The sequence below is a fragment of the Oratosquilla oratoria genome, chromosome 24 (assembly GCF_046742065.1).
Source record: "Oratosquilla oratoria isolate Oo_2021 chromosome 24, ASM4674206v1, whole genome shotgun sequence".
Classification (NCBI taxonomy): domain Eukaryota; kingdom Metazoa; phylum Arthropoda; class Malacostraca; order Stomatopoda; family Squillidae; genus Oratosquilla; species Oratosquilla oratoria.
Window position 1 is genome coordinate 47,332,306 of NC_134800.1, and position 27,039 is coordinate 47,359,344.

General features: G+C 39.4%; 2 protein-coding genes across 7 annotated transcripts in view; one reads left to right on the forward strand and one right to left on the reverse strand.

Annotated features, from left to right (window-relative positions):
• LOC143038617 (uncharacterized) overlaps window positions 1-9,059 on the forward strand; it is a 46,131-nt gene extending 37,072 nt beyond the window's left edge. The window contains exons 5-10 of the mRNA XM_076208071.1: window positions 451-648; window positions 844-1,162; window positions 2,260-2,380; window positions 2,914-3,003; window positions 3,940-4,240; window positions 7,138-9,059. Coding sequence (XP_076064186.1) covers window positions 451-648; window positions 844-1,162; window positions 2,260-2,380; window positions 2,914-3,003; window positions 3,940-4,240; window positions 7,138-7,281 — 1,173 coding nt within the window. The 3' untranslated portion in view covers window positions 7,282-9,059. The remainder of the gene's footprint in view (window positions 1-450; window positions 649-843; window positions 1,163-2,259; window positions 2,381-2,913; window positions 3,004-3,939; window positions 4,241-7,137) is intronic.
• Window positions 9,060-15,740: 6,681 nt separating this feature from the next.
• The window catches only part of sigmar (Tumor necrosis factor alpha-induced protein 8-like protein sigmar), a 165,058-nt gene continuing 153,759 nt past the window's right edge, over window positions 15,741-27,039 (reverse strand). For all 6 annotated transcript variants that reach the window (XM_076208077.1, XM_076208072.1, XM_076208074.1 and 3 more), the window contains one exon: window positions 15,741-21,125. In XM_076208077.1, the coding sequence (XP_076064192.1) occupies window positions 20,832-21,125 (294 nt within the window). In that variant the 3' untranslated portion in view covers window positions 15,741-20,831. The remainder of the gene's footprint in view (window positions 21,126-27,039) is intronic.

Here is a 27,039-nt window from a genome sequence, read left to right on the forward strand (position 1 = left end):
CTTTAAATCCCTTGAAAATATTCTCATCACTTTCTGCTATATTGCTCCTATCTATACCTCTAATCTTCACATTCCTATTAGACATGTCATCATCCAACTCGTCTTGGGGTCTTTTGTCTACCCGGCGGCCCGTCAGGGCCATTTCCTCCACCTCCTCATTACCTTCCATTTCCCCAGTAATCCCTCCCCCTCTCCTCTTTCCTTACTTTCCCTCTACCTCACGAGCAATTCCCCCCCCCCTGCAAATACAAAAAGGCACTTCTCTTTGCGTTGGTATCCACAATCTTCACTTTTCTTCAGAGCGTTCGTCAAGCCGTCCGTTCGTTGAAAGTGTGTGTGTGTGTGTGTGTATGCATGCATGTTTTATCTTCTCTTCCCGTGACCCTGTGTCTCTCTCTAAGACCGGATACTCCCCACCCACACGTTTTCCTTCTTCATCGACTTCGGCAGAGCAACAAGCGCCCGAGATCGGAGGAAGAATCGCCGAAGGAGGCGCCTCAGCGACAGAGGCCTCCTGGAAGGGGGAAGACTATCCCGCCGCCACTTCCGCCCTTGGGTGTCGTCCAGTACCTGCCTTCGACGAACACAGGAGGAAGAGGAGGAGAAGAAGGTTCTCCTGCTCGGTCGCCGCCTCCGGGTAGTCCAAAGGTGCTTATTTACAGACGCTTAATGAAAAGAATAATGATAATGAAAAAAAAAAAAAAAAAGATTAAGAACACTTGGTGAACTTCGACAATACCCAAACTTTCTAGTGATGGTTGTCGATGTACAAACAAGCATCCTGAGTTTATTCATTTGTTTACCTTTCTTCTTTTTGTCTTTTTACTCATTTCTCTGGTGCAGAACAGTCTACCTCCACGCCAGGGGCTCTCCCTTGTCGACACAGCAAAGCTCCTGCTGCCCCAGGAAAAAGTCACCTCGACCTCGGACGACGCCGCCGCCACGAAAACCACAACCTCCATCTCCACAACCTCTAGATCCTCGGTCGACGTCACCCGCCGCGTCTTCTCCGCCTCCGTGCCGAGCTCGCCCACCGCCTCGCCGAGCCCCAGGCGAACGCCGACGACGCCCTCCGTCTTCGCCTCTCTCCCGGCCACGCCCACCAGCCTCGCGGGGGAGCCGCTCACACCTACCACGCCCAACCCCGGGAGTGGGAAACCAGGTGAGTGGGTGGGTGGGTGGGTGCTCGTGTCTTTTAACTGCCTGTTCTACTTGCCCTCCTCCTCCTCCTCTTCCTAAAGAAAAAGATCTAGGAGTTTTAATATCAAATGACCTGAAGCCAAGTCAACATTGCTCAGAAGTTTTTAAAACAGCAAATAATTTGACTGGCTTCATCGGAAGAGTCTTCGAAAATAAATAAGAAAAAATATTGCTAAACCTTAATAATTCCTTGGCCCGTACCCATCTCGAATACCGTGTACTATTTTGGTCCCCATACTACCAGAAGGATACTAGTAAACTAGAAAGAGTGCAACGGAGAATTACTAAAATGATACCAAGGCTGAGAAATCTGCCGTATGAAGAAAGACTTAAAAGTCCAAACTTATTTTTACTTTCAAAAAGAAAAATGCGAAGAGATTTAATCGGGGTTTTTAAAATGTTCAAAAGCTTTGACAACATCAATGTCGAAGATTAGTTCTTATTAGACCAATAAAATACAAGAAGACGTCACGATTTTAAAGTAATTGGTAAAAGATTTTCTTCGAATGAAAGTAAGTACTTCTTCTTTAACCGGGTTGTTAATGTGTGAAATTCGTTACCTTCCACTGTCGTTGAAAGTAACACAATAACAACATTTAAAAATCGCTTAGATAAATATTTGGACTCTAATTCGCAAATAAAATATTATCCCTTGCAATAAAAGATCTGACCACCCGGCATTTCATCGTAATTGGATAGGATAGTGGTAGCAGTAGTGTTAGTTCATCTTCTATTACCTAGTTGCCCTGTTTTCTCACTGTAGCTTAGTATAGTAAACACAAACAGCCTCGTTAGGGCCAGTAGGCCTGTTGTTATTTGTTCTTTGTGTTCCTTTGTGTTTGCATTCCTCCTCCTCCTCCTCCTCCTCTTCCCAGTGGCAACCCACCAGCTTTCTGTGGCTCCCTCTCCCGCTGGAGTACTTCCTCCAACGGCCACTCTAAATCCACGGAGAGTCCTTCAAATGAAGGTCTCCCTTCTGCAGGAGGCCTGCACGGGGACTTCATGTCCCTCTCTCGGCCCAAGGGTAATCCTAGAACTGACATCTTGTACTTTCTGCAGGTGGAGGCAACAGCGGCGGGTCCCGAGTTCTCCTGTGGCGGTTTTTGCTCGACCTTCTCCACGACCCTCTCTACTGCCCCGTCTTCATCCGATGGATCGACCGGTCCGCGGGGATCTTCAGGTACGAAGTATACATACATACATACATACATACATACATACATACATACATACATACATACATACATACATACATACATACATACATACATACATACATACATACATACATACATACATACATACATACATACATACATACATACATACATACATACATACATGCATGTGCGCCTAGGGAGAGAGAGAGAGAGAGAGAGAGAGAGAGAAAGAGAGAGAGAGAAAGAGAGAGAGAGAGAGAGAGAGAGAGAGAGAGAGAGAGAGAGAGAGAGAAAGAGAGAGAGAAAGAGAGAGAGAGATTCCATTAAGAACCTTACCCTTCAGTAGGGAATTCGAGGCAAAATTCATCCCTTCTTCAAGAATCTTAAGATCAAGAACTTGACCCATTCCAATTCCTTTCGCTCCTGATGTCACCTTTGTACGTCACCCTCCATCCTGACGTCACGTCACCCTCCACCCTGATGTCACGTCACCCTACACCCTGACGTCACGTCACCCTCCACCCTGATCTTTCTCCTCTCGCCGCCATCACAGGATCATGGAGTCTGACATGGTGGCCCAGCTGTGGGGGATGACGCGAAAGAACCCTAAGATGAACTACGAGAAGATGTCGCGAGGAATGAGGTAAGGAGGACCTATTGTCTTTGCCCCAAGTCGACCCTGTCTGATGCCATTTCTCCCCTTCCTCCATTCCTCTGTCCCCAAAAGGACAGACATCCTGTCCCCCCCCCAGGGGGCGGCAATTCTAACCTGGACTAGCCGCCCACAAGGCTGACAAAATAATGATGACAAAAAAGGATCAAAGAAGCTCTGAATATTTTACCGCAGTCGACGAATTTTGGGTTAGAATAAACAAAATGTGAAATGTTTTCCCTTATCCTTTCTGCAATTGGAACATTAGGCCAGACTTTTTCTATTCATTGGGTTGCGGGGCTGCCGACGTTGGAACACCCGGAAAAAAAATATAATAATAATGATAAAAGAAAAGAAGGCGAAATTCCTCTTTTTTTATTTCCACTGAACTGCCGACTAGCGCTGGTGTAACGATCAAAGTGAAAAAGTAACTATATTGTTTGTAAAAAACATGTAAATTTTGGTACATACAGTAGATTGTGTGCTCATCAGCCTGGTCTAAAAAAAAAAAAAAAAAAAAAAAAAAAAAAAAAATCGACCTGACAACATGACCTCCTAAAAGCTTTATATATATATATATATATATATATATATATATATATATATATATATATATATATATATATATATATATATATATATATATATATAAAATCGCCCTCCGACCTTAGTGGAAGGATCTCTGGTGTCCGTAACCTGATGAATAAAAAAAGAAATTGGCCTTAAATACAAATTATAAAATCTGTTCGATTATTTCGCAAACAAGTAGCCAAAATAGGTAATAAGGGATGGTAGCGATGTGGTGATGGCGGGTGGGGGGTAACTTTTTTTTTTTTTTTTTTTCTTTTTTTAACTTTGCCCCGGGGCAGCACTTAGACGTGTAAGGACTCTGACATTCACTCCCCTCCTCTCCGATCCTCCCTGCAGGACTTACTACAAACGCGGCATCCTATTCCACATCGACGGCACCAAACTTATCTACAAGTTCAACACGGTCGAACCCGAGATTGAACAGCGTATGCGGTACTACGACCTCCAGGGGCAGTGTGGCGGTCAGGTGGCGGCGGCGGCGGCTGCCGCAGCTGCAGCCGCGGCCGCCGCTGTAGGCGTGGACGACGTCGTCGAGCAGTCCCTGGCGGTGGGGCGCCACGGCGCCACGGGCCGCAGCTACTCCTTGTCCACGGCTGGGGATGCGCTCTGGTCCTCTCTCAAGAACGAGGTCAAAGATGTAAGTATTCATACAGTTCAGTACATATTCTTTCATGTGAATTGTACATTATATACGGTATATATATATATATATATATATATATATATATATATATATATATATATATATATATATATATATATATACTCGCACGCACATACATACATATACCAAAGGCTTTTTTCCCCTTACAAGGGAGGTAGTCAAAGTCAAAGGCACAAGTCCACTCCCACCTATTTCATCCCCACATACTCCACTCCCATTCACCACCCCTCCCTCCTTCTTTTCTTGGTTCCTCCTGGATGACGGGTCATCCCTGCATCTCGCACACTGCCCTGGGTCAGAAGCAATATAGCAAGACACAGCACATCCACAGCAAGGCCGCTTTATTTAATCGGCGACCTTCCCTCCCTCTCCGTCTTCCCATGCGGAACAAGAGAAGACGGGGAGAAATACCTTCGGGCTGCGTCAAAATATCATTCACACATACTCCCTTATCCCCCATCCCTCACCCACTCCCTTCCATGCATTACAGCATCATCCATACACAACCATTCTCCATTCTCCCCTATCTTCTGTCTTCTCCCTTCCTTCCTCAACAGACATTCCATTCTTTCCCAATGCCCCCCTTTACCTCATCCATTCATCTCATCCTTGGTCGCCCACTCATGTTCACTCCTTCCACCTCTGCCTTCCACACCTCTTTTACTAATCTTTATTCACTCATCCTTTCCATGTATCCAAAACATCCCAATACTCTTTCATCAACCCAGTCTCCCAACTCTCTTTCCATCCCTGCTCTCCTCCTCACCATGTGGTACAGATGAGAGTAAAAGGGAAGAGATAGGCAATATATTTGTGAGAAGAAAGATGGATGTGTTGACACTGAGTGAAACTAAGTTTGAGTCTGGGAATGTAGTTGGGAGGGTGTCAGGAGTGAGGAAAGGATGAAGGAGAGAAGGGGTAAACTAGTAAGTGAAGAGATAGGTAAACGTGTGGTGGAGTGGAAGGTTTCTTCAAGGTTAATGTGGATGAAGGTGAAACTGGGAAGGGAGATGTGGGTTTTTGTAAGTGTATATGGGCCTGGTAGTGAAAAGAATGTAGAGGAAAGGGAGGCTTTTTGGATAATTTTAAATGAGTGCATTGAGGGTTTAGGGAGAAATGTCAAAGTAGTGGTAATGGGAAATCTCAATGCTAGGGTAGGAAATGAACCAATAGACGGAGTAGTTGGGATGTGTGGAGTTCCAGAAGAAAAAAAATCGTAGTGGAGAGATGATGGTGGAGATATGTCTTGAAAGAGAGTTTATGATAACAAATATAATGTTTAGGAAGAAAGTCAAGCATAAATACACATGGGAGAGGGTGGTGGATGGAAGGGTGGTAGATAGGGCTTTAATAGACTATATAGTGGTAACCAGAAGAATAGGAAGAGTTTTGGATGCACATGTTCTAAGGGGAGAGAGTGGGGGAATATCAGATAATTTTTTGGTGGAAGGTAAGTTGAGAGTGAAGGATAGAAGGAGAAAGAGGAAAAGGACAAAATGTAGGAAGGTGCTTAGAGTAAACTGCTTAAATAATAAAGAAAAGGAGAAGGAGTACAAGAAGAAGCTGAGAGAGTGGGAGTGAGTGAGAGATAGAGTAGAACTAGAAATGGAGGAGGAATGGGGATGTTTCAATGAGGGAGTCACAAGGTGTGTAAAAATGGTGTGTGGAACAAGGAGGACAGGAGGAAATAGAAAGGGTAGTGAGGGGTAGGATGATGAAGCAAAGAAGGTTGTAGAAGAAAAGAAACGACCATTCACAGATTGGTTGCAGAATAAGGTGAGAGAATCATATGAGAGGTAAAAAGAGAGAGAGAGACAGACAGACAGAAATAGAGCATAAGATAAATGAGGCAAAGAGGAGAGCAGGTGTGAAATGGGGCAAGAGAGTATGACAAAAAAAAATTGAGAATAATAAAAATATGTTTTGGAAGGAAATTAAGAGAGGAAGAGGAGGCAAATCAAGTAGAGAAGAAAAGGTAAAACGAACAGATGGAGAGATGATAATGTAAGAGACAGCAGTGAAAGGAAGATGGGCAGAATATTTTAGGGAGTTGCTAAATGGGAAGGAGAATAGGGAGGGAAAGATAGTTAGAGTGGGAAGTGCTATGAAAATGAGAGTGATGAATGAGGAAAATGGCAGTTATCAAAATGATGAGAGCAGGTAAGGCACCTAGGATGGATGGGTGTCATGCAGAGTGTCTAAAAAAGGGAGGTTCGGCGATGGTGGACTGGGTTGTGAGGTTGTTTAATGTTTGTATAAAAGAGGATAGAGTACCGGAGGACTGGAGGAGTGCCTGTATAGTTCCGCTTTACAAGGAAAAGGGGGGCAAGTGTGAGTGTAGTAGTTTTAGAGGGATCAGTTTGTTAAGTGTAGTTGGGAAGGCTTATGGGAGGATTTTGATTGAAAGGATTAGGAGAGGAACAGAGGGAGTAATTAATGAGGAACAGTGTGGGTTTAGGACAGGTAAGGGTTGCTTGGATCAGATTTTTGTGGTAACGCACATATGTGAGAAAGTTCTAGGAAAAGGTAAGGATGTTTTTGGGATTTTATGGATCTGGATCTCACTTAATTTATTTTCTTTCAAAATATTGGGCAAAAGTGATACTTAAACTTACATTTCTAAATAATTACCCTCAATAATGTGTTGAATATCCTTCCAATTATTCTCACTGATGTGTTTTACTAAACGCTGGAAAAAAATCTACTATGTTATGCTTTCTGCCACATACCGGAGTACATCAGGCAGGTTTCTCGACCTCTGAAATGGGGTAATGAAAGAACATATTTCGAGGGCTTTACTCCCCCCCCCCCACGTGGACCCACCACTGCACACAGTGTCCTGTCCAATTATTTTCTTTCTACTTTTGCAGACGTCCTTGCTGCCGGGAATCAGCGGGAGCTCATCCTCACCGACGTCTTCTTCGTCCCTATACCACGCCTTCATGAGAGAGAACACCTTCCTCTCCGACTCTTACTTGTCCTTATTCAGGGCGTCGCAAAAGGAGCTCTTCTGAAGGAAGGAAGCAAGTGCCAAAGAAAAAGTCTCTTCCTTGAGGAGGAGGAGGAGGAGAAGGTGGATGTGTACGCTGGGGAAGATGTGTACTCGCTTCGGTGTCTCGTAGTTGTTTGGTTCCATGCTCTTCTCTGTCCTGTCTTCAGCCCTCTGCAGGCTGGAGGGGGAGGTGGGTTTGTCAACATGTGTGCTTAGGTCAGTGGTTCTCAACCTGAGGTCCGTGACCCCTTGGGAGGTCGTTTCATAAGTGGGGCCACGAACCTGAAACTAGTGGTTGTTAGTGGATGGATGCACAATGATTGAATTTAGTGATGAAGTGGTCTCAAGGAGGCTAAAGAACAGCAGTACATAAGTATGAGGTACATGAGAAAACTGGCTCAGGTTATTAGTTTGTGTGTCTACACACAAAAAGTAACCCTTTTGCTTGACCCCGTTTCGTTTGGGTTTCGCCAGTTCAGTTTAAACAAAATTTCTCCGTCTTTACCAACTCACAGAGGGATTTTAAAGGCCTAGAATTGTTAGTGGCCGACTGTCAATCCAGTAAGATGACTACTGTTCTCAATGAGTGGCTCTTCCTCACATTTCACTGGATATCACCAGGTGATTTTGGTCAGCTGTGAAGGAAACCTTTGCCATTTGAAGGTTATGGGCCATGAACCCGTAGGCAACGAAAATCGGTCACTTTTTCTCTTCTGGTGGTTTGCAATTTTTATTTCTGCCTCAAATTCCTGTTGTTTTTAACTACTCGAGAGGGGATGGTAATTTTGTACAAAACGAAGTTTTAGCTTTTTATGTGTGCCAAATTGTGCACTAAGTAGGTGACTAGTGATGATGTAAGTTAATCTTTACAGGATTACTATTTGGATACCGACCCCTTTTATATTTTCTGTTTTTGGTCTGTCTGTGCCTTCATGTTCACTTGAAGACCCCATGATCTGTTATTGTTTAGTTTTTATGTTATTCTTTACTCTTAATATTGATTTCCATATCTTTACACAAAAAGGTGTGGCATTTGGTACAAATTGTAATCTAAGTGTTAACTATTTGTCTCAGAAATTTATGTCACTTCAAAATTTATTTTACATTGAAGTGGGATTGTTGGGACACATGGAAAGAGTGAAAAAAGATTAGTAAAGAAGGTGGGGAAGGCAGAGGTAGAGGGAGTGAATTCAAGGGGGTGACCTAGCACGAGATGGATGGATGGGGTGAAGGGGGCATTGAGCAAGAGGGGAATGTCTGTTGAACAAGGCAGGGAGAAGGCAGGAGATAGGGATAAGTGGAGAGTGACTATGTATAGATGATACTGTTATGCAAGGAAGGGAGGGGTGCTTATTTGTGACTTATATTTTGATGCAGCCTGAAGGGATTTCTTTCCATTTCTTGTTTTGCATGAGGGAACAGAGATGAGGGTCACTGATTAAGTGAAGTGGCCTTGCTGTGGATGTGCTGTGTCTTGCTGCATTGCTTCTGACCCAGGGTCAGGTGGGATACAAGGTTGACCCATCATCCATGAGAAGCTAAGATGAGAGGGAGGAAAGGGTGGTGGAATGGAGTGGAATAGGTGGGAGTAGGTACGTGCCTTTGACCTGGCTACCTCCCTTATAAGGGGGAAAAAACTCTTGGTGGATAGTAGTTGCAAAATCCACAGTAGAATTATGCTAAGTCTTATGTTGTTCTGCCTTTGATCTCATGATGAATTGTGGATGCCTTCTTCATACTGTTTTATGAGCATGTTATGTAGTTTAGTCCTCTTAAAATCAATAAAAAATGTTAAGGAGAGACCACTCTTTTCCTTCAATCTCAACACATTTATTTTGTCATTGTGCGTGACCCCACAACAAGAAACTGTTGAAAATATCTGATCTTTGACATGATTGTTGCTGTAGAAAAAAAAAATAATAATAATAATAAATAAAAAATTGCAGATACAACATGACAGTTACATGGCAGAGGAAACATCATGTGAGTATAAGGCCTTTGTTAGTGGTATGGTATGATTCACTCACTGTACCACTAACAAAATCTTCACATGTGTTGCTTCTGCTATGTGTGTCATCAGGTGTTACTTCCAAATGTGATATCTACATTGTTCACTTATCTTAATCTCTTTATAGCTTAGACATTGCATTGTATCTCACCATGACAATTCACCAGTGATTCTATTGTGCCGATATCAAATATGAAATTGGGGCTTTGGAATCAGACAGGAGGTTAGCGGAGTGGAGGGATATACGGTAATACTTGTCTGTGGGAAGGAGGGTGACAGCCTAATAATTAAACTGCAGAAAGTTAGGGCACTATGTCAGTCAAAAGTGTATGGTACAAGGTGGTTATAGTTTAGAAAGGAAGTTCATCTAGAAGGAAAGTGTGGGTAGAACGTGGTGGCATTGGCACTGATGAAACCTGTTTGAGGAAAGAGGTGAGAAGGGAGTAGATTCTTGTGAGGGGTAAAGTACAGTATATACACCCACCACCTTGACACTAGGGAGAGACAGCCATGTACCATGTGGTATCAACCCAGTCAGTAGTTGCTAAACTTAGGATGTGTCTAATCCAGAGTCAAGTCAGGCCAGCTAACTGACTAGCCTTTCTGAGCCAAGAGGGGGCCACCCATCCTGGCCAGAATAGAGGACCAAAGGGGTGTGTTGCTAGTCCCAGGGTGACACCTCAGTGCAACCACAGCACGAGCCATCACTCAGCTTCCAGAACCTGCTAGAATGCAATGGACAGCAAATATATGGGTTAGCGACCCATAACGGGATTAGATGGTCATTGAGTTGTTAAGGGGATCGTCCATTAGAAAATCGAACTTTTTTTGTTTGGACTGAAAGTGGCTGAGATTTTTTCCTAGTAACTGTCTTGTCTCAGAGAAGATACCACCGAGTTTTCAAGACATTTCTGCTTATACTTTTTTTATTGTGATTTTTTTTTTTCATTTTCGAGGGGTAATTTGAGAAAATTTTGAAATTGATTCAAAGGATAGACCTTTGACTGGATATTGATTATTTTTGTCTTCATAATGGGCTAAGATAGATGAAGAAACAGAGCCAGAATTATGATGTTCTGATCTGTCTGTTATGAGAAAAAAAAAATCCAAAGTTGTTGAAAAAAGAAAGAAAAAAAAAATTATATGAAAAAATCCTACTAGTCCTTGACAGAAGGACATAAATCTGCCTCCAAATGTTCTCCCAGTTATGCTGAATCCAAAAAGGATTTGCATTTGAAAATCAGTGCATGCATTTTGGATATGAATCAAGTTAAATGTGCAAAAATCAAGTTTTTTCAGGAATGAGCGTCATAGTTTTTTGTTCATGGCTACTGGTCCCCTTTCATTATTTAGGATGTTATGGTGTTGAAAGGGTATCATAGGCACCACCCTACTCTTTGTTGCCAGCTTTTGATTAATTACAGATTTATATGATGAATCCAGTTAGTATCCATGAACAAAAAACTATGATGCTCATTCCTGAAAACTTGATTTTTGCACATTTAACTTGATTCATATCCAAAATGCCTTCACTGATTTTCAAATGCAAATCCTTTTCGGATTCAGCATAATTGGGAGAACATTTGGAGGCAGATTTATGTCCTTCTGTCAAGGACTAGTAGGATTTTTTCATATATACTTTTTTTTTTTTTTCATCAACTTACTTTGGATTTTTTTTCTCATAACAGACTGATCAGAACATCATAATTCTGGCTCCATTTCTTCATCTATCTTAGCCCATTATAAAGACAAAAAATAATCAATATCCAGTCAAAGGTCTATCCTCTGAATCAATTTCAAAATTTCAAAATTTTCAAAAATTACCCCTCGAAAATGAAAAAAAAATCACAATAAAAAAAGTATAAGCATAAATGTCTTGAAAACTCGGTGGTATCTTTTCTGAGACAAGACAGTTACTAGGAAAAAATCTCAGCCACTTTCACTCCAAACAAAAAACTTTAATTTTCTAATGGACGATCCCCTAAAGTTCGTATATATATATATATATATTTATATATATATTTTCTCCATCTGGGTGTCTTCTTCACTGGTGGGTGACCAGTGAGGGAGCTGGTTTTAGTTGCTGACAATCTGACCATGCAGCAGGTAGTACTGTGCTGGATTACATGGTATCAATAGAACAGATATCCCAACAACAGATATCCCACCTCATCCTTTTGAGAAATTTACAGAGGTGATAAGAATACATCTCTTTGAGCCACATCAATTGATCAATTCACCACTTTCCACTCATACTTGTCTACAACATAATGTATTTATATTGATTAGAATTGAGGACTTGCAGTGATCCAGACCCGAGATCAAGCTTCACTCAGGATTTGAAAGCTTTACTAATATTACAAGCTATTACTGTTCCCTAAGAATGGGGACAGTTTATATATTAGGTCACAGTATTGCCAATAGGTCACTCTATATACAAAATCTGAGCTCTCATCTTGGAGGGCAATAGCTCTGTTGCAAGTTCAGCACATAATCCAGGACATGATGAGTCACTGTTTGTACAATGGAAACCATACAGACTATATCTACCTGTTGGATTATTTTTTTTTTATGTACTCATACTTTATTGTGTGAGTATGGTGGTACTGAAAAACATTCAAAGTTAAAAAACAGAGACTGGTTCATTGGCAACTTTATTGAGTTGAAAAAGTATAATTTCAAGATGAGCGACACTGCGCACAGTGAGCTTGGTACATTGTTACATCACAATGCAGAAGAGGTGGCGATGTTGATGATATCAACCACAGAGATATGATGTTGGTGAGTCCTCAGACTCAATTTATCTACAAACCATTTTTTCTTGTTATATATATTTATAAAACTATCTGAAGCAAAAAAGATAATTATCACACATTATGCAGGTTTGTTTGCATGCTGATATAAATATACAGTGTGCATGCAGATAAAGGGAAAACACACATTCGTTATTTTCGATATGCAGCTTTGTCCATTCACATAAAATGGAATTTCCATAAGTGCACACATATACTATCTCACATGCTAATATACATATATTTATATACATATGAACCATATTTGCACACAAACACAACCCAATAAACACATAACCACATATGATATGCATTCATCTGCATATAATTTCTACGATTTCTTACACATTCAAAACTTATGTACATCCATACAGAGTATACCATGCACACGCATCTATGTACACACACCCAGAAATCCTAATCTATCTATGTACACATGTCCTGGATACCAGCATGGACATGTCAGAAGTAATATCAATCAAGTAAAAGAAAAGAAATCAGGTTCAAAGGAAAAGCTTAACACCTGTTCATTGCCTATGACCACAGCTAGAGATGCAACACCTGTGATAAATACATGGGTCACCTATTAAGACACCCATATGACTGCTATGCACCTACATACAAGATTCATGAGTAAGTCTAGAGAATCACTGTATCATGTATTACCCAATGTGATCTGAATTTGAATCACCCTCTTCTATGCTATGGTGGAGAATCTGGTCTTGCTTAAGGTTACTGGTGACCTTGGGTAGTGGGCTACTTCAGCTAATACACAACTGTCTAAGGGATCAGTGATCATTATTACCAAGGCAAGCATAATGTCACTGTTAATAGAATTGGGTGCTGGGAGCACCAGTACATATACATTTACAATACATATACATTTATATGAAATATTGCAGACTGTGGCTCTAGTATGAAGATTGGGTGGCTAGGGGTACTGATTAAAATTGTGGGTAGCATAAAGGTGAGAAGGAACATCTTGGTAGATGGTAAGACATTACAAAACACTTCAGGTGTCAAGCCTTCACTTACACTTGGTTCTGGTTACTTAAGGAGGCAGTGAATCTCTGTTAAAGATGAAGTAATCTGAGTAATTGTAGACTTGAAGCATCTCAAAAGAGGGGGGAGGTAACCTTACAGACTTATACTAAACTTTCCAATTTGAAGAAGGTGAAAAAAGAGTAAGACACAGGCCTAGTTCTGAGTTCACTCCTGACCAATCTCACTCTAAGAAGCTTAGAGTTAAATCTATCTGGAATAAACTCTAACTAGGCCCTTGTCTTCTTCTTTTTTACACTTTTTTTAACTTGTCACCATGTCTTAACTTTACCAATATTTACCAATTATTGCATCATCTTAAAAAAACACCGGACTTGGGTTTGAAATTAATCACAGATGATTACTTGTGAAATTTTACATTTACATATTCTACCCTAACCATGTCCAATCAAACTTAAGCTTACTTCATCAAACTGAAATTGCTCACTACAAATTTTGAACTTGAATCTTAAATTAACTTTAATGCATGTTTACCAGCACTTAATAAACTTTTGAGTTTACATCTTTGATATTCTAATGAACCTCAGGTAACCAGAAAAACAGACAAGAGAACTTTATGGGTAGCTGTTACATGACTGGTGGGATGTGTTCCCTCTGAAGGGACTCCAACTCTTTTGAAGGAATTCTTTCCCCTCTCAGGGAATTCAAAAGAAACTCTAACTCCTTCAAAAGGTACATGCCATAAAAAAGAACTTCCCCTAGAGGCTATTAATCCCTCTAGCTACCCTTGTTAGGAATTTCTAGCTCCCTAAATAAAAAGAAAAATCTATCAATCTGTATACCAAAAGGCTTCCACCTTATAAGGGTGGCAAAGCCTTTTGTTATATAGACAGATTCTTTTCTATTTATAAAGCTAGAAGTTCCTGAGATACAAGCCATAGAATTTCAATCTCTCCAGAGGATCCAATTCCTGTAGTCCAAAAGACCATTAGGTATGAATTTTGACTATATTACCAAATTGTTTGGTGGTTTTTCTGTGTGTATAAATACTTGCTTGATAGTTGGAATTTCTTAGCACCATTGTTTACTTTTCCTCCAAATGTAGTTTTCACCCTTAAACCATGGATATCTTACTAGTGAAAAAGGAAAATCTGGATCAAATTAAAGGAGTCTCACTGGTGAGACAGGTATTTTATGTGTACCATAAATCTGATTGCAAGTGTTTCTAAACTGTGCCAAGTGTCTCTACTTGTTATCCAATAACACCCACAGCTCCCAAGTGAACATGTGTTAGTATTATAAGTGAGGAAATTTATGAAAATAAATGTGTAGTAATCTCCCTGTATCAGTCAGGTAAGTGTACTAGTGCTGAAAGTCACCCGTATAAAAACGCATCAGACGCTAGCTGAAGGTAACCTTTTATTGGTACCTATCTTATGTCTTTCTGAAAAATAGTTTAGAAGTTACATGGTAAAGAATGTTTACATTTTGCAAAATATCCCAGCAGAAGAGGCTGGGCAGGCTTGTGGATGCCCATGGTCTAAGGGTTAAAGGAATGCTATAGATGTAAACATGGATACTTGAAAAAAGTACAACAAATCTAGTTAAGTTTATATAGGAATAGAAACTTTCCTTTTGAGTTTTCCTTTTACAAAATATTGAAAATGTTATTAATTCTGCTGGCAAATGCTGTGCAGCTTTTCATTGACATACCTTGCACCAAAGGCCCTTTTCCTTTTGTAACAGAGTTGGGTGGCTGAGTCAGAGTACACACCCACATCATAAACAAGCAAATCCCATTCAACCACCACTCCCATCTCAGCACCTAAGGAATGAAGGGTTGTCCTGTCCTCCCACCACACTGGTTGAGTAAAAAACAATGTAGCAAGCCACAACTCTTTAAGTATGGCCTAAGAACTGGAGCTGATTTACCACTACCACTTCATCAAATGGTGACTCCCTCATTCAATTAAATACATCATGAAAAATATGAGAACATCCCTTTATCTATTTAGTCTCCACTCACTCTTCTCTTTTGCATTTTCTCTCCTCAGCTTGACAGACATTTCATGTGCACCCAAATCCTCCTTCACTCCATCCATCCATCTCATTCTCAGTCTTACTCTTGCTCCATCCACTTCTGCTTTCCACACACTTTACTAGTCTTTCCTTGTTTCTTTCCAAATATCCAAACCACATCAATAGCTCTCTGTCCCTGTTCTCTGGCTTGCTTTCATTCATGTTAGCTATTCTTGTAACAGTTGTAGGAGACCAATGATGGTTATCTGCTAATGGTGATCCTACAAGATAGGTCAATTAATCTGTTGTCACAGGTTCCTTTTGCAGGTGACTCATGGTTCCCAGGTAAGTGGCACCAGCCACTGGATTAACTCTTATACTATTCAAGAAAGAGATAGTGTGTTGTCTGGGTAAAGCTAGAGCGGGGCAACATAAAATGAGGTGTTCATCGTTTTCTGTATGGTAACTGCATCTCAGGCAATTTGTTTCTGTGGCCAAGCCTGTTCTGCTTTGGTATTGTTTTAAAACTGGATGGTGACCTGAATGCAGTCATGTTAGTGTGATTCTTGCTTTTCATGGGGGAGATTTCTCTGTAGGGTTGTTGTCTGAAGGAGTTTGGTGGTTGGTGTTGAAATGATAGGTTGTACAGTAGATGTTGAGTATTACACTCTTCTTTTGTTAAGTGAGGACTCTTGGACAGCACTGTGTTCTTATCATTCTCATGTGAGATGTTCTATTGGGTGATTTAGCACATCTCATTATCATTCTTAATGATTTGTTTTGTGTATTTGTAGGATATGTTTTCATTGTAGATAACCATACTGGTAAGTATAGTTGAGTGTGATTCTTAAGAACTGTTTGTAGATTGTAATTTGTTTCTACTAATCAAAACATTTGTTTACTATTGATTCTATGTTTACTTTTGTGTTCATTTTCACTATTGGGTACTTGATGTGTAGGTCGAAAGATATCAATATCAAAAGTGATGCCCAGGATTTCAGGGCTCTTGTCTGATAGTTGTTGACCATTCAATTTCATTGTTGGATGTCTCATGGTTGTTTGGGGTGAATACTGTCACTGATAATTTCTAACGGGTTATTATTGTTGGTCATCTGTATAGGGGATGCTCACTGGCCGAGCAGGTTATAGCATCACTACTTGTGGTGGAGGTCAAGGTAACGGCAGTTTGAACCCTGTTGCCAGTGAGTTGGACGAAGGGCATGGTTCATTGAATTCCAAACTACAAAATCCTCTGGAAGGGGCACCATCCTAGAGGAGGGAGTCTGTGACATTAAACTGAATCATCATTGTCTACATGGGTGAGTCCTGTGGTGTTATGCTCTGGATTTGGTGTGGGGATATCATTTGAGAAAAGGTTGAATAGTGTAGGTGAGAGTATTACTACTTTGGGGATCTTTTGATCCCAGATAGTTGTCTGTTTTGGGATAGTCTGCACTCTATTCCAACTAATCCATAATATTGGATTTACCATCAATAAAAGAACAAACGTGTTAATTTATGGTATAACCTAAAAGAGCACATATTCTAATACAAAATCATAAATGAAATGGAGAAAGATGGGACCCCAATTAGTATAACTTCTTCCCTTTATATCATAATTAAGTAAATACTTCAAAAATAATAATAATGATAATAATAATGCCAATTATGATATCCATTAGAGAGGTCTCCTTTGCTGACAAGCTCTCTTCTATGCACAACAATTTTCATCACTGGCTACGGCTGAAAGAAATTGATAAACCAGGCACTGGCATACACAGCCCACATCCTGTGATATATAATCATAGTTTGAAACTCTTCCAGTTTTACAGAATAAATTCCTCGTGCATTTTCTCAAGATACTTGCCTGTATTTAGGATCAGACTTTGGGGGTTAGGCTAATTCCTACATGCATACATACATTGCCCAAGTTGGAATTATACATAAATTTGAAGCTGGAGAGTAAGAGACAAGATCCCATGAGTGTTATTATTTTCCTATAAACTACAGTTAGGTAAATACATACACCAAAGGTCATTCCCCCCCTCCCCTTTATGGGGTTAACTGAGTCAGAACACACCCAAATCATACAGATATACCTTGTAAGCACACCCACCCCACACCTACCCATTACCCCTGCCATCTTAGCACCTTGTATTTACCTAGTTGTAATATACGGGAGGGGAGCTATGCTCGTGGTGACCCGTCTTTGTATCTCTCCGCATCAAGTTTTATCTTAATATCTTGTATAGTGTTTGCACATACTGTTTTGTTGTCTAATTTGTTCCATGTATTAATCGCTCTGTGTGGGAAACTGTTCCTTTTCAAGTTTTTTCTATAACTATCTTTTTTCATTTTTTTTTCGTGTCCTCTCGTTTTATTGTTGTCCCACACTAACAGGTAATTTCTGTCTAAAACTTCCATTCCTTTCATTATTCTGTAGATAGTTAGCAAATCTCCTCTTTCTCTTCTTTGTTCCAGAGTTGGTAGGCTCAGTTTGGATAGTCTTTGCTCATATGTTAGTTCGGCGAGAGTTGGTGCTAGTTTGGTTGTCGCTCTTTGCAATCTTTCTAGTTTCTTAATATTCTTTTTGGTACTGGGTGTCCATAGTGATGCTGCGTACTCAAGTTTTGGTCTTATTAGTGTAGTTAGTATTTTCTTTATCATTTCTTCATCCATATAAGTAAATGCCACTTTGATTGACCTCAATAAATTGTAGGTTTCTCCGAATATTTTATTGATATGCTTATCAGGTTTCATGTCCTTTCCAATCATCACTCCAAGATCTTTTTCAGAGTTTGCTTTTTTTTTTTTTCTTCTCCAATTCTGTAATCTTTTGATATTCTGTTTTTACTCTTTCCAAATTCCATTATACTGCATTTCTTTACATTAAATTTCACTTCCCACTTTTGAGTCCAATTCCATATCGTGTCCAGATCTTGTTGCAATGAGTTGCAGCCCTCTTCCGTTTTTACCTTCTTAAGTAATTTTGCATCATCTGCAAAAAAATTCATATAGCACTCCACGCCTTCATTCATGTCATTAATGTATACGGCGAACATGATCGGGGCCAGTACCGATCCTTGCGGGACACCGCTTTTTACTTCTTCCTAGTTGGAGAATTTTTCTCTAATTACAACTCTCCCACACTATTTGGGTGACATAAACAATAAACAAGTACAACTTGTTCAACCACCGTTCCCATTGTAGAACCTTGGAGTTGGTGGGCCACTCAGTCTCCTGCTACACTGCTTGCAATGCAGTAAGGCAAAGCAGGGCCCAATAGTTGGAGTTGGTTTATCCCCCCACATCTCACTGTATGATGACCTTCCCCCCATCATCCAGTCAAAATTAATTTTAAAACATATGAGAATATCCCTTCGGGCTACATAATCCATTCACAATCTCCATTCAATCATTCCTATCTTTTGCACTCTTCCAGTGGATGTAGCCAGTTACCTGGGAGCCATGGATCCTCTGTAAGAGAGATCTGGGACAATGGATTGATTGATTTCATACTCAACAATATCCTTTGTGCATCCAAAGCCCCCCTTCACCCCATCCATCTATCCATTTTACTCTTGGTCTTCCTGTCAGGTTCTCACCATTCACTTGACTTTCCACACTCTTGCTAGTTTTTCCTCATTCACTCCTTCCATATGTCCAAACCATCTCAGCACTGTTCCACCCTATCCTACAGCTCCCTTTTCACCCATTCTCAGCCTCACTAGTACATGTCGCTATCTATGCTTGTGAAACCTGTATTCCTCAAACACTTTACCTAATAAAATAAATAGAATAGTAGATAAAAAAAATTACTATTGCTTACTGAGGTTTGATTGAATGCTTGCAGTGAGAATGGGTACTTTCTTTCATAATGATTTTTATTTATTTGAAGATATAAACAGTACTTTGGTTCCATGTCCAAATTCAAGGTTTGCTCTTTTCACCCTACACTTGGCAGTAACATTTAGAGAAGGTGTCCCACTTCTCAATGACTTTATCCCTGCTTATTCACTCAGTTTTTACCAGTCTATTATTGTATTTAAGAGAACAAGAAGGATTCAGGGGCAACTTGTGCTCCTGGTGGATTGCACTAGGCAAATGTAGAAAAAATGATCTTGTTTACTTTACAGAAGGTCTTCAAAGTGGCTCCTAGTGCATAATTTACCTGTTGAAGTCATATGGTGATAACTGGAGACTTCTTCCTTTTTCATTTCTTTTGAAAAATTTGAAATTCTTTTGTGCAAAAGGGTTTACAGGGTATTCATGAGTAAGTTTGGTGCAAAGTACTAAGTACCCACTACAGGACAGAAGCATAATACCAAATCTCAGCTTCCTTCGTTGTTGTTGTCTTCATGACAGGTTCTGTCTGGCACATAAGGGAACATCACCTCACCCTTCCCAACACCTCTTGCCCCTAGACATGTTAACTGTTTTGGATCAAAGTTCTTGTCAATATGCTTTGTCATTATAAACCATCATGATCTCAGACAATGCTTCTGCTGAAGTGTTGGTCTGCAGGAGGGAGGGGATTCTGAGGGGACCCTCCATGAGTCCATGTCTATGAAGAAGAGCCTAATAACAATCCATCATCCTTTCCTTGATTATGGACACCTGCAATTCTTTTCAACAACATCTTAGTTGAGTTGTAATATATACATACTTGTTCTTCCAATTACAAAATATTTTGTCAACTGAATATAGGTCTTTACTTCTATTCTGGTATACTATACATTGATATGTTAGTACAGAAGCCCTATTTTATCTTAGAAAAAAATTGCAATAAGAATATATTAAAGCCTTTTTGCAAAAATTATGAATTCTTGTACACCTGTGAGTCAATGATATGAGCGGGACACACACTTGTTGATTATGACACGAATGGAGAAACACCTGCAATTATGTACAAAGCTTCTCTCTACTGTAAAATTTTAAATTAAGTTGGGGGTCCTATGCGATAATTAACAAGTCTATTACAAACCCTTACAAAACTACTCGAAACAAATACCTACAAAATTAGGGACTAAAGGGGGCAAGGGAAGACTACCCAGTTAATACAATCCTCTTGGACAGGATGCATACAAAACTACTTCGTTACTTGGGAAGGTTCTGGAATAGATTACAGAATATCACTTTGAGCGGAACAGTCAAACTGGAGAGGAGCAACAAGATGTAGGCAAGGCCCTAGTCACATGACTGAGGAGCCTCCCTACCTTCCTTCTGCCCATGTCTTCTCCCATTTCCTTCTTTAATTCATTCATTTGTTCCACTCGAGAAGGAAGGCCCCCATAGTTTTTCCTGTCTTGGAAGCCACTGTGCCATCAGCACGCAGAACAAACATGTCAGGTACAAATGAGAGCAGCAGCAGCAACTACATTTTCTTTCTAGACACTCATCCCAAAACTCTGCACGTGCACATGGAATGTCCCGGATGAAGATTTCTAGATTGTTCCCAGGGTCAGCTTAGATGAAGGCTGGCTGAAGTTGTGAGTTTGGTCCCTCCTTCTATCCGGGCAGTAGTGGCAGCGGTGGTGACAATGAAGGCATTGGTGGAGGTAATGTGGGACTGGTTGGGAAAGTAGGAAGCTCCCCTCTTCCAGCTAAATGAACTGTGGTCATTTCCAGTGGTGGCAGCTCAATGGTGGAAAGGGAATGCACCACTTACTGGAAATTTACCTCCTCCCACCTATTCTGCCCTTCCCTCATCCCATCACAGCCGCCCTTGGTGATGGTGGTGGGACAACCTGATCATAGGCCTCCTTCGTCGAAGGCTTTGTTCATATCGTCCACAATGGCCTGGAGTGTTGGACGGTACTGAGAGTCCCGCCGGAACACCTCCTCCAGGAAGGCCGATTCGGAGAAGAAGTCAAGGACATGGTCAATGCGGCCTATGCTCTTGTCGGTCAAGTGACCACCCACTAATGACTTCAGGAGGGAACGGCACTCACCCACATTCTTGATCAGGAAGTTCTTGTCGAAAGTGAAGTCCACCTGGAAGAAACTGATGACCGTCTTGACGATAGTTGTGAACTTAGTTCTAAGCTGCAAGGAGAGAAAGAGTTGATTAGCTTTCTTCCATGTGGTTCTTGTCCACATGTACCCCCCTCCCTCCCACACACACAGACACACACACTTTCAACGAACGGACGGCTTGAAGAACGTTCTGAAGAAAAGTGCAGATTGTGGATCCCAACGCAAAGAGAAGTGCCTTTTTGTATTTACAGGGTGGGGGAAATTGCTCGTGGGGTAGTGGGAAAGTAAGGAAAGAGGAGAAGGGGAGGGATTGCTGGGAAAATGGAAGGTAATGAGGAAGTAGAGGACTTGGTCCAAACAGACCGCCGAAAAGTAAACAAACGACCACAAGACGAGCTGGAGGACGACGGAATGTCTAATAAGAATGTAAAGATTAGAAGTATAGATAGGAACAATACAGTAGAAAGTGATGAGAATATTTTCAAGGGATTTAAAGAGAGTGGGGGGGACACAACCCCCCCCCCCCCCCCCGACTGACAAGACTAGAGAAGAAGGTTGATAAGGTGATCGAGGACTTGGAGAGTAGGTTAGGTCATATGAACACCATTTTACAAAGGGTTGAAAGATTGGAAGAATTAGAAAAGCCGAATAAAAACTTAACTGATGAAATAGAAGACCTAAAAAGACAGTTAAGAGAGGTAAAGGTGGAGAATGAGGAATTGAAGAAGAATAGTAAAGAAAACAGAGAAACGATAGCTAAAGAAAGTAAAAATTGGAAGAAAACCCAAGAAGGAAATAAGGTTTCATTCACTGACATAGTCAAACAGCAATTGAAAGAACATACTGAAGACTCAGTTATGAAAGTGATGAGACAAAAGGAGAATATAGTAAGAGATTTAGCAGACAAGAAGAAATGTATAATTATATTAGGAATGGAAGAGAAGCACAACACAGATAGAACCACAAGAATCAAAGAGGAAAATGAAAAAGTAAGCCAATTACTAGAATCAGTTCAGGAAGATGAACCAGAAATTATGAAACAAATCGAAGAGAAATTTAGACTCGGAAAGTATAGCACAGACAAGACCAGACCAATTAAGATTAAATTCAAGTCACAAACAACGGCAGAGAATATCTTATCCAAAACAGGGAAACTAGCAACAAGTGAACAATACAAAAAGATATGGATAAAAAGAGAAATGAATAAAGAGGAAAGAGAGGAAGAAAAGCAGAAAAGACTGGAAGCTAAGGCAAAAAACGAGAACAGAACGGAGTCAGAGAAAGAGAGATTCTATTGGAGAGTAGTGAACATGAAACTAAGGAAGTTCGACATACAAAAGAAAAACATAAGGGAAACAGAGAACACAATGGAAGTGGCAGAAAACTAAGAGCGTCTTACACAAATATAGATGGATTAATAACAGGATTGAATGAGCTGAATGATTATTTGAAAGAAAAAGAACCGGACATAATGGGAATTGTAGAAACAAAATTAAAAGGCCCACTACCACCCAACAGTGTAGGACATGATGCATACAATTATTGGATTAGAAACAGAGAGAAAAAGCAAGGGGGTGGAGTTATGTTCCTGACTAAGAAGGATATAAACGTGAAAGGTGTCATATATGGAAAGAATACAGTAGAGATGATTATGATAGAAGTGGAAGACAGAGATAAGAAGAGCAGAAAATTTGTGATAAATTATGTGCCTCCAAAAACAGCCTCATGGGAGGAGAGTGAACATAAAAGTATGTTAGAGGATACAAAGATAACATTAAATAAAATAATGGAAGATGGAGGAAGAATAGTTATGATGGGCGACTTTAATTGCAAAGAAATCTGCTGGGAAGAAATGACAGTAAAGGGTGGAGATGACTCATGGGGAAACGCTCTACTTGAGATGATTATTGACCACACAATGACACAATGGATACAGGAGAACACTAGGTATAGAAATGAAGAAGAACCATCGAGACTAGACTTATTAATTACATCTGAACCTAGAATAGTGGACAAGATTGAATATAAAACACCAATAGGTAAAAGTGACCACATATTGATTGAACTGGAACTTAATGAAGAAAAATATATGAAAAGAAATGAACAATATAGAAAAGGAAGAATGATGTATGAAAAAACAAACTTTGATAAAATAAGAGAATTCTTTCAACAAGAAAACTGGGAAGAAATATACAAAGAAGAAACATCAGTGGAAAAGAAATGGAATATTTTGACAAAAATTTACAAAAAAGGAGTGGAAAAGTATGTCCCAAGACAAAAACAAGAAAAAGAATATGTAAAATGCTGGTACAACAAAAGTTGTAGGGAGTTAAAAGACAAAAGAGACAAAGCCTGGACCAGATGGAAAAAAAGACAGAAAACCTGAAAAATGGAAAATATATACCAGTTATAGAAATGAATATGTACAAACGTGCAGAGAGGAAAAGAGAAAATATGAAAAAGACGTCATAGAAAAATGTAAAGATCAACCAAAACTATTCTACAGATTTGTAAACAATAAACTGAAAAACAAACAAGACTTGGAGAAATTAAGACAAGAAGGAGTTGAATACACTGAGGAAATGGAAATGGCAGAAATTATGAACAAACATTTTAAATCAGTGTTTACAAGGGAAAATATACAACCTGAAGAGATTGAGTGGAAAGAAAAAGTCCCCCCTATGGAAGAAATAGAAGTAACAAAGAATGAAATATTGACACACTTGGGTAATTTTGATGTCAGAAAATCGCATGGGCCAGATGAAATAGCAAACTGGATTCTGAAAGAATGCAGGAATGAACTGGCAGACAAAATACATAGCATAATAAGCAGTTCCTTAAAAGAAGGAAAAGTTCCAGAAGATTGGAAAAAAGCAAATATAGTACCTATATATAAAGGAGGAAATAAAGAAGAACCTACCAACTATAGACCAGTCTCTCTAACAAGTACAATAGCAAAACTTTGTGAAAGAATTATCAAAAGTAGATGGGTAAAATACTTGGAAAAAAAACAACGTACTAAATCCAAGGCAATTTGGATTCAGACAAGGACGATCATGCGTCACCAATTTAATATGTTTCTATTCAAGGCTAATAGATATAATACAAGAAAGAGATGGATGGGCTGATTGTGCATTTCTAGACCTAAAAAAAGCTTTTGACAAAGTACCACATAAGAAGTTGCTTAAGAAATTAGAATATGAAGGAGGAATACAAGGTAAATTGCTAAATTGGATGGAAGACTTTTTGCAAGAAAGAAAAATGAGAGTAGTGATAAGAGATCAGTGCTCAAAATGGAATGAAGTAATAAGCGGTGTCCCGCAGGGAACAGTTCTGGCCCCAATAATGTTTGCTATATATATTAATGATATGGATGAAGGAATTGAAAGTTATATGAGCTTCTTTGCAGATGATGCAAAACTACTGAAAAGAGTGAAAACTGAAGAAGATTGTGAATCACTACAGAGAGATCTAAATAAAGTACAAGAATGGAGTAGGAAGTGGGAGATGGAGTTCAATACAAAAAAGTGTAGTATAATGGAATTTGGAAAAAGCAAAAACAGAATAACAGGATCATATAATTTGGGAGAAGAAGGAATAAAAAAAGTAGAAAATGAGAAGGACCTGGGAGTCATTGTTATGAATAATATGTCACCTGAGAAACATATAAATAAGATTTTTGGAGAAACTTATAATTTAATAAGAACAATCAAAGTGGCATTTACATACCTGGATGAAGAAATGATGAGGAAAATCCTAATCACCCTGATAAGACCAAGATTGGAATATGCAGCAACGATATGGTCACCAAGTACAAAAAAATGTATAAAAAAACTTGAAAGAATACAAAGAGCAATCACAAAACTGGCACCAACACTCTCAAAACTATCATATGAAGAGAGACTACAAAAACTTAAACTACAGACACTAGAGCAAAGAAGAGAGAGAGGAGATTTGATAGCTATTTACAGAATCATGAAAGGCATAGAAATTACTGATAGAGAGAATCTGATAAAATGGGATGACAGAAATACAAGAGGACACGGAAAGAAAATAAAAAAAGACAGCTATAGAAGAGATTTGAAAAAGAACAGCTTTCCTCACAGAGTAATAGACAGTTGGAACAAGTTAGATGAGAAAGTGGTGTGTGCAAAAACAATACATGAATTTAAAAATAGTTTAGATAAAATGAGATATGAAGACGGGACCCCACGAGCATAGCTCCCCTTCCCGTAAAATACAACTAGGTACAACTAGGTAAATACACACACATTGGACTAACAATGAAGATTGGAACTCTGGAAAGAAACAATTTTCGTGGATTACAGCGATGAGGGAGTACCTGTGCTGTATTAGTAGGGAAGGGGAAAGCTCATGGTGTAGTGGGTAGGTGAAGAAAAAGGAGAAGGGGAGACATTATTGAGGAAAATGGAAGAAAATGAGGATGGGGACGAACAGGCCCCGAACGTCAGAAGGGGTGTCAACAAAAGGTGTGCAGATCACACAAACGAGGTAGAACAGGGGAGTAGAGCTATTAAGAGTAGAAATATAGATAATAGCTCAATGGAAAGAGAAGATGATTACTTCTATGGGTTTAATGAGGGAGATGACAAACTCCCTCAACTAGTAAGTCTAGAGGAGAAACTAAAAAAAATAAATGAAGCATGGGAGATTAGGTTTAACCAATTAACACTATACAAAGAGTTGATAAACTGGAAGAACTAAAGGAGAATCAAAACCTAAATAAAGAAATAGAAGAATTAAAAAGACAGTTAAAAGTAAAAGATGAGAATGAGGAATTAAAGAGGAATAATAAAGAGTCCATAGCAAAAGAGGTACAGGGTTGGAGAAAAGCCCAGAACAACAAAATGAAATTTAGAGATATAGTAAAACAACAGATGAAAGAACAAGCTAAGGACACAGTTAATGAAGTGATGAGAGAGAAGGAGAATATAGTAAGAGAGTGGATAAAAAGAAATGTATAATTATATTAGGGATGGAAGAGAAGCATAATCCAAATAGGACTAAATGAGTAAATGAGAAGGAAAAAGTAAACAAGGTATTAAAAGTAGTTCAAGAAGATGAACAAGAAATAGGGAAAGAAATTGAAGAAATATATAGACTAGGGAAATACAATATAGATAAGACCAGACCAATTAAGGTTAAATTCAGGTCACAAACGACAACAGAGAATATCTTAGCAAAAACAGGGAAACTAGCAAAAAGTGATCTGTATAAACAGGTATGGATAAAAAGAGAGATGAATAACAGAAGGGAAACAGAAAACAGGATGGAGGTAACAGAAAATTAAAAGTGTCCTTCATAAATATAGATGGATTAATGTCACGCTTGAATGAACTGAATGATTACCTGATGGAAAAGGAACCTGACATAATGGGAATTGTGGAGACAAACAGTAGAAGAGAAATGGAAAACTCTGACAACAATTTATAAGGAGTGGAAAAGTATGTTCCAGACAAAAGCAAGAAAAAGGATATGTAAAATGTTGGTACAACAAAAGATGTAGAGAGTTAAAAGATATAAGGGATAAAGCTTGGATAAAATGGAGGAAAGACAAAAACACCCAAAAAATGGAAAATATATACTGATTAAATTATAGAAATGAATATATACAAGTGTGCAGAGAAGAAAAGAGAAAACATGAAAAGATGTCATAGAAAAAGGTAAAGATTGATAAAAAATATTTTATAGATTTGTAAACAACAAACTGAAAAACAAACAAGAATTAGTGAAACTATGACAAAGAGGAGTTGAACACACAGAGGAAATAGAAAAGGCAGAAATTTTGAACAAGCATTTTAAATCGGTGTTCATGAGGGAGATCATGCAACTGAGAGATGACGAAAGGGAGGGAAAAGTCCCCCTATGAAAGAAATAGAAGTAACAAAGAATGAAACAATGAATCACTTGAGTAATCTCAATGTCAGAAAATTGCATGGTCCAGATGAAATGGCAAGCTGGA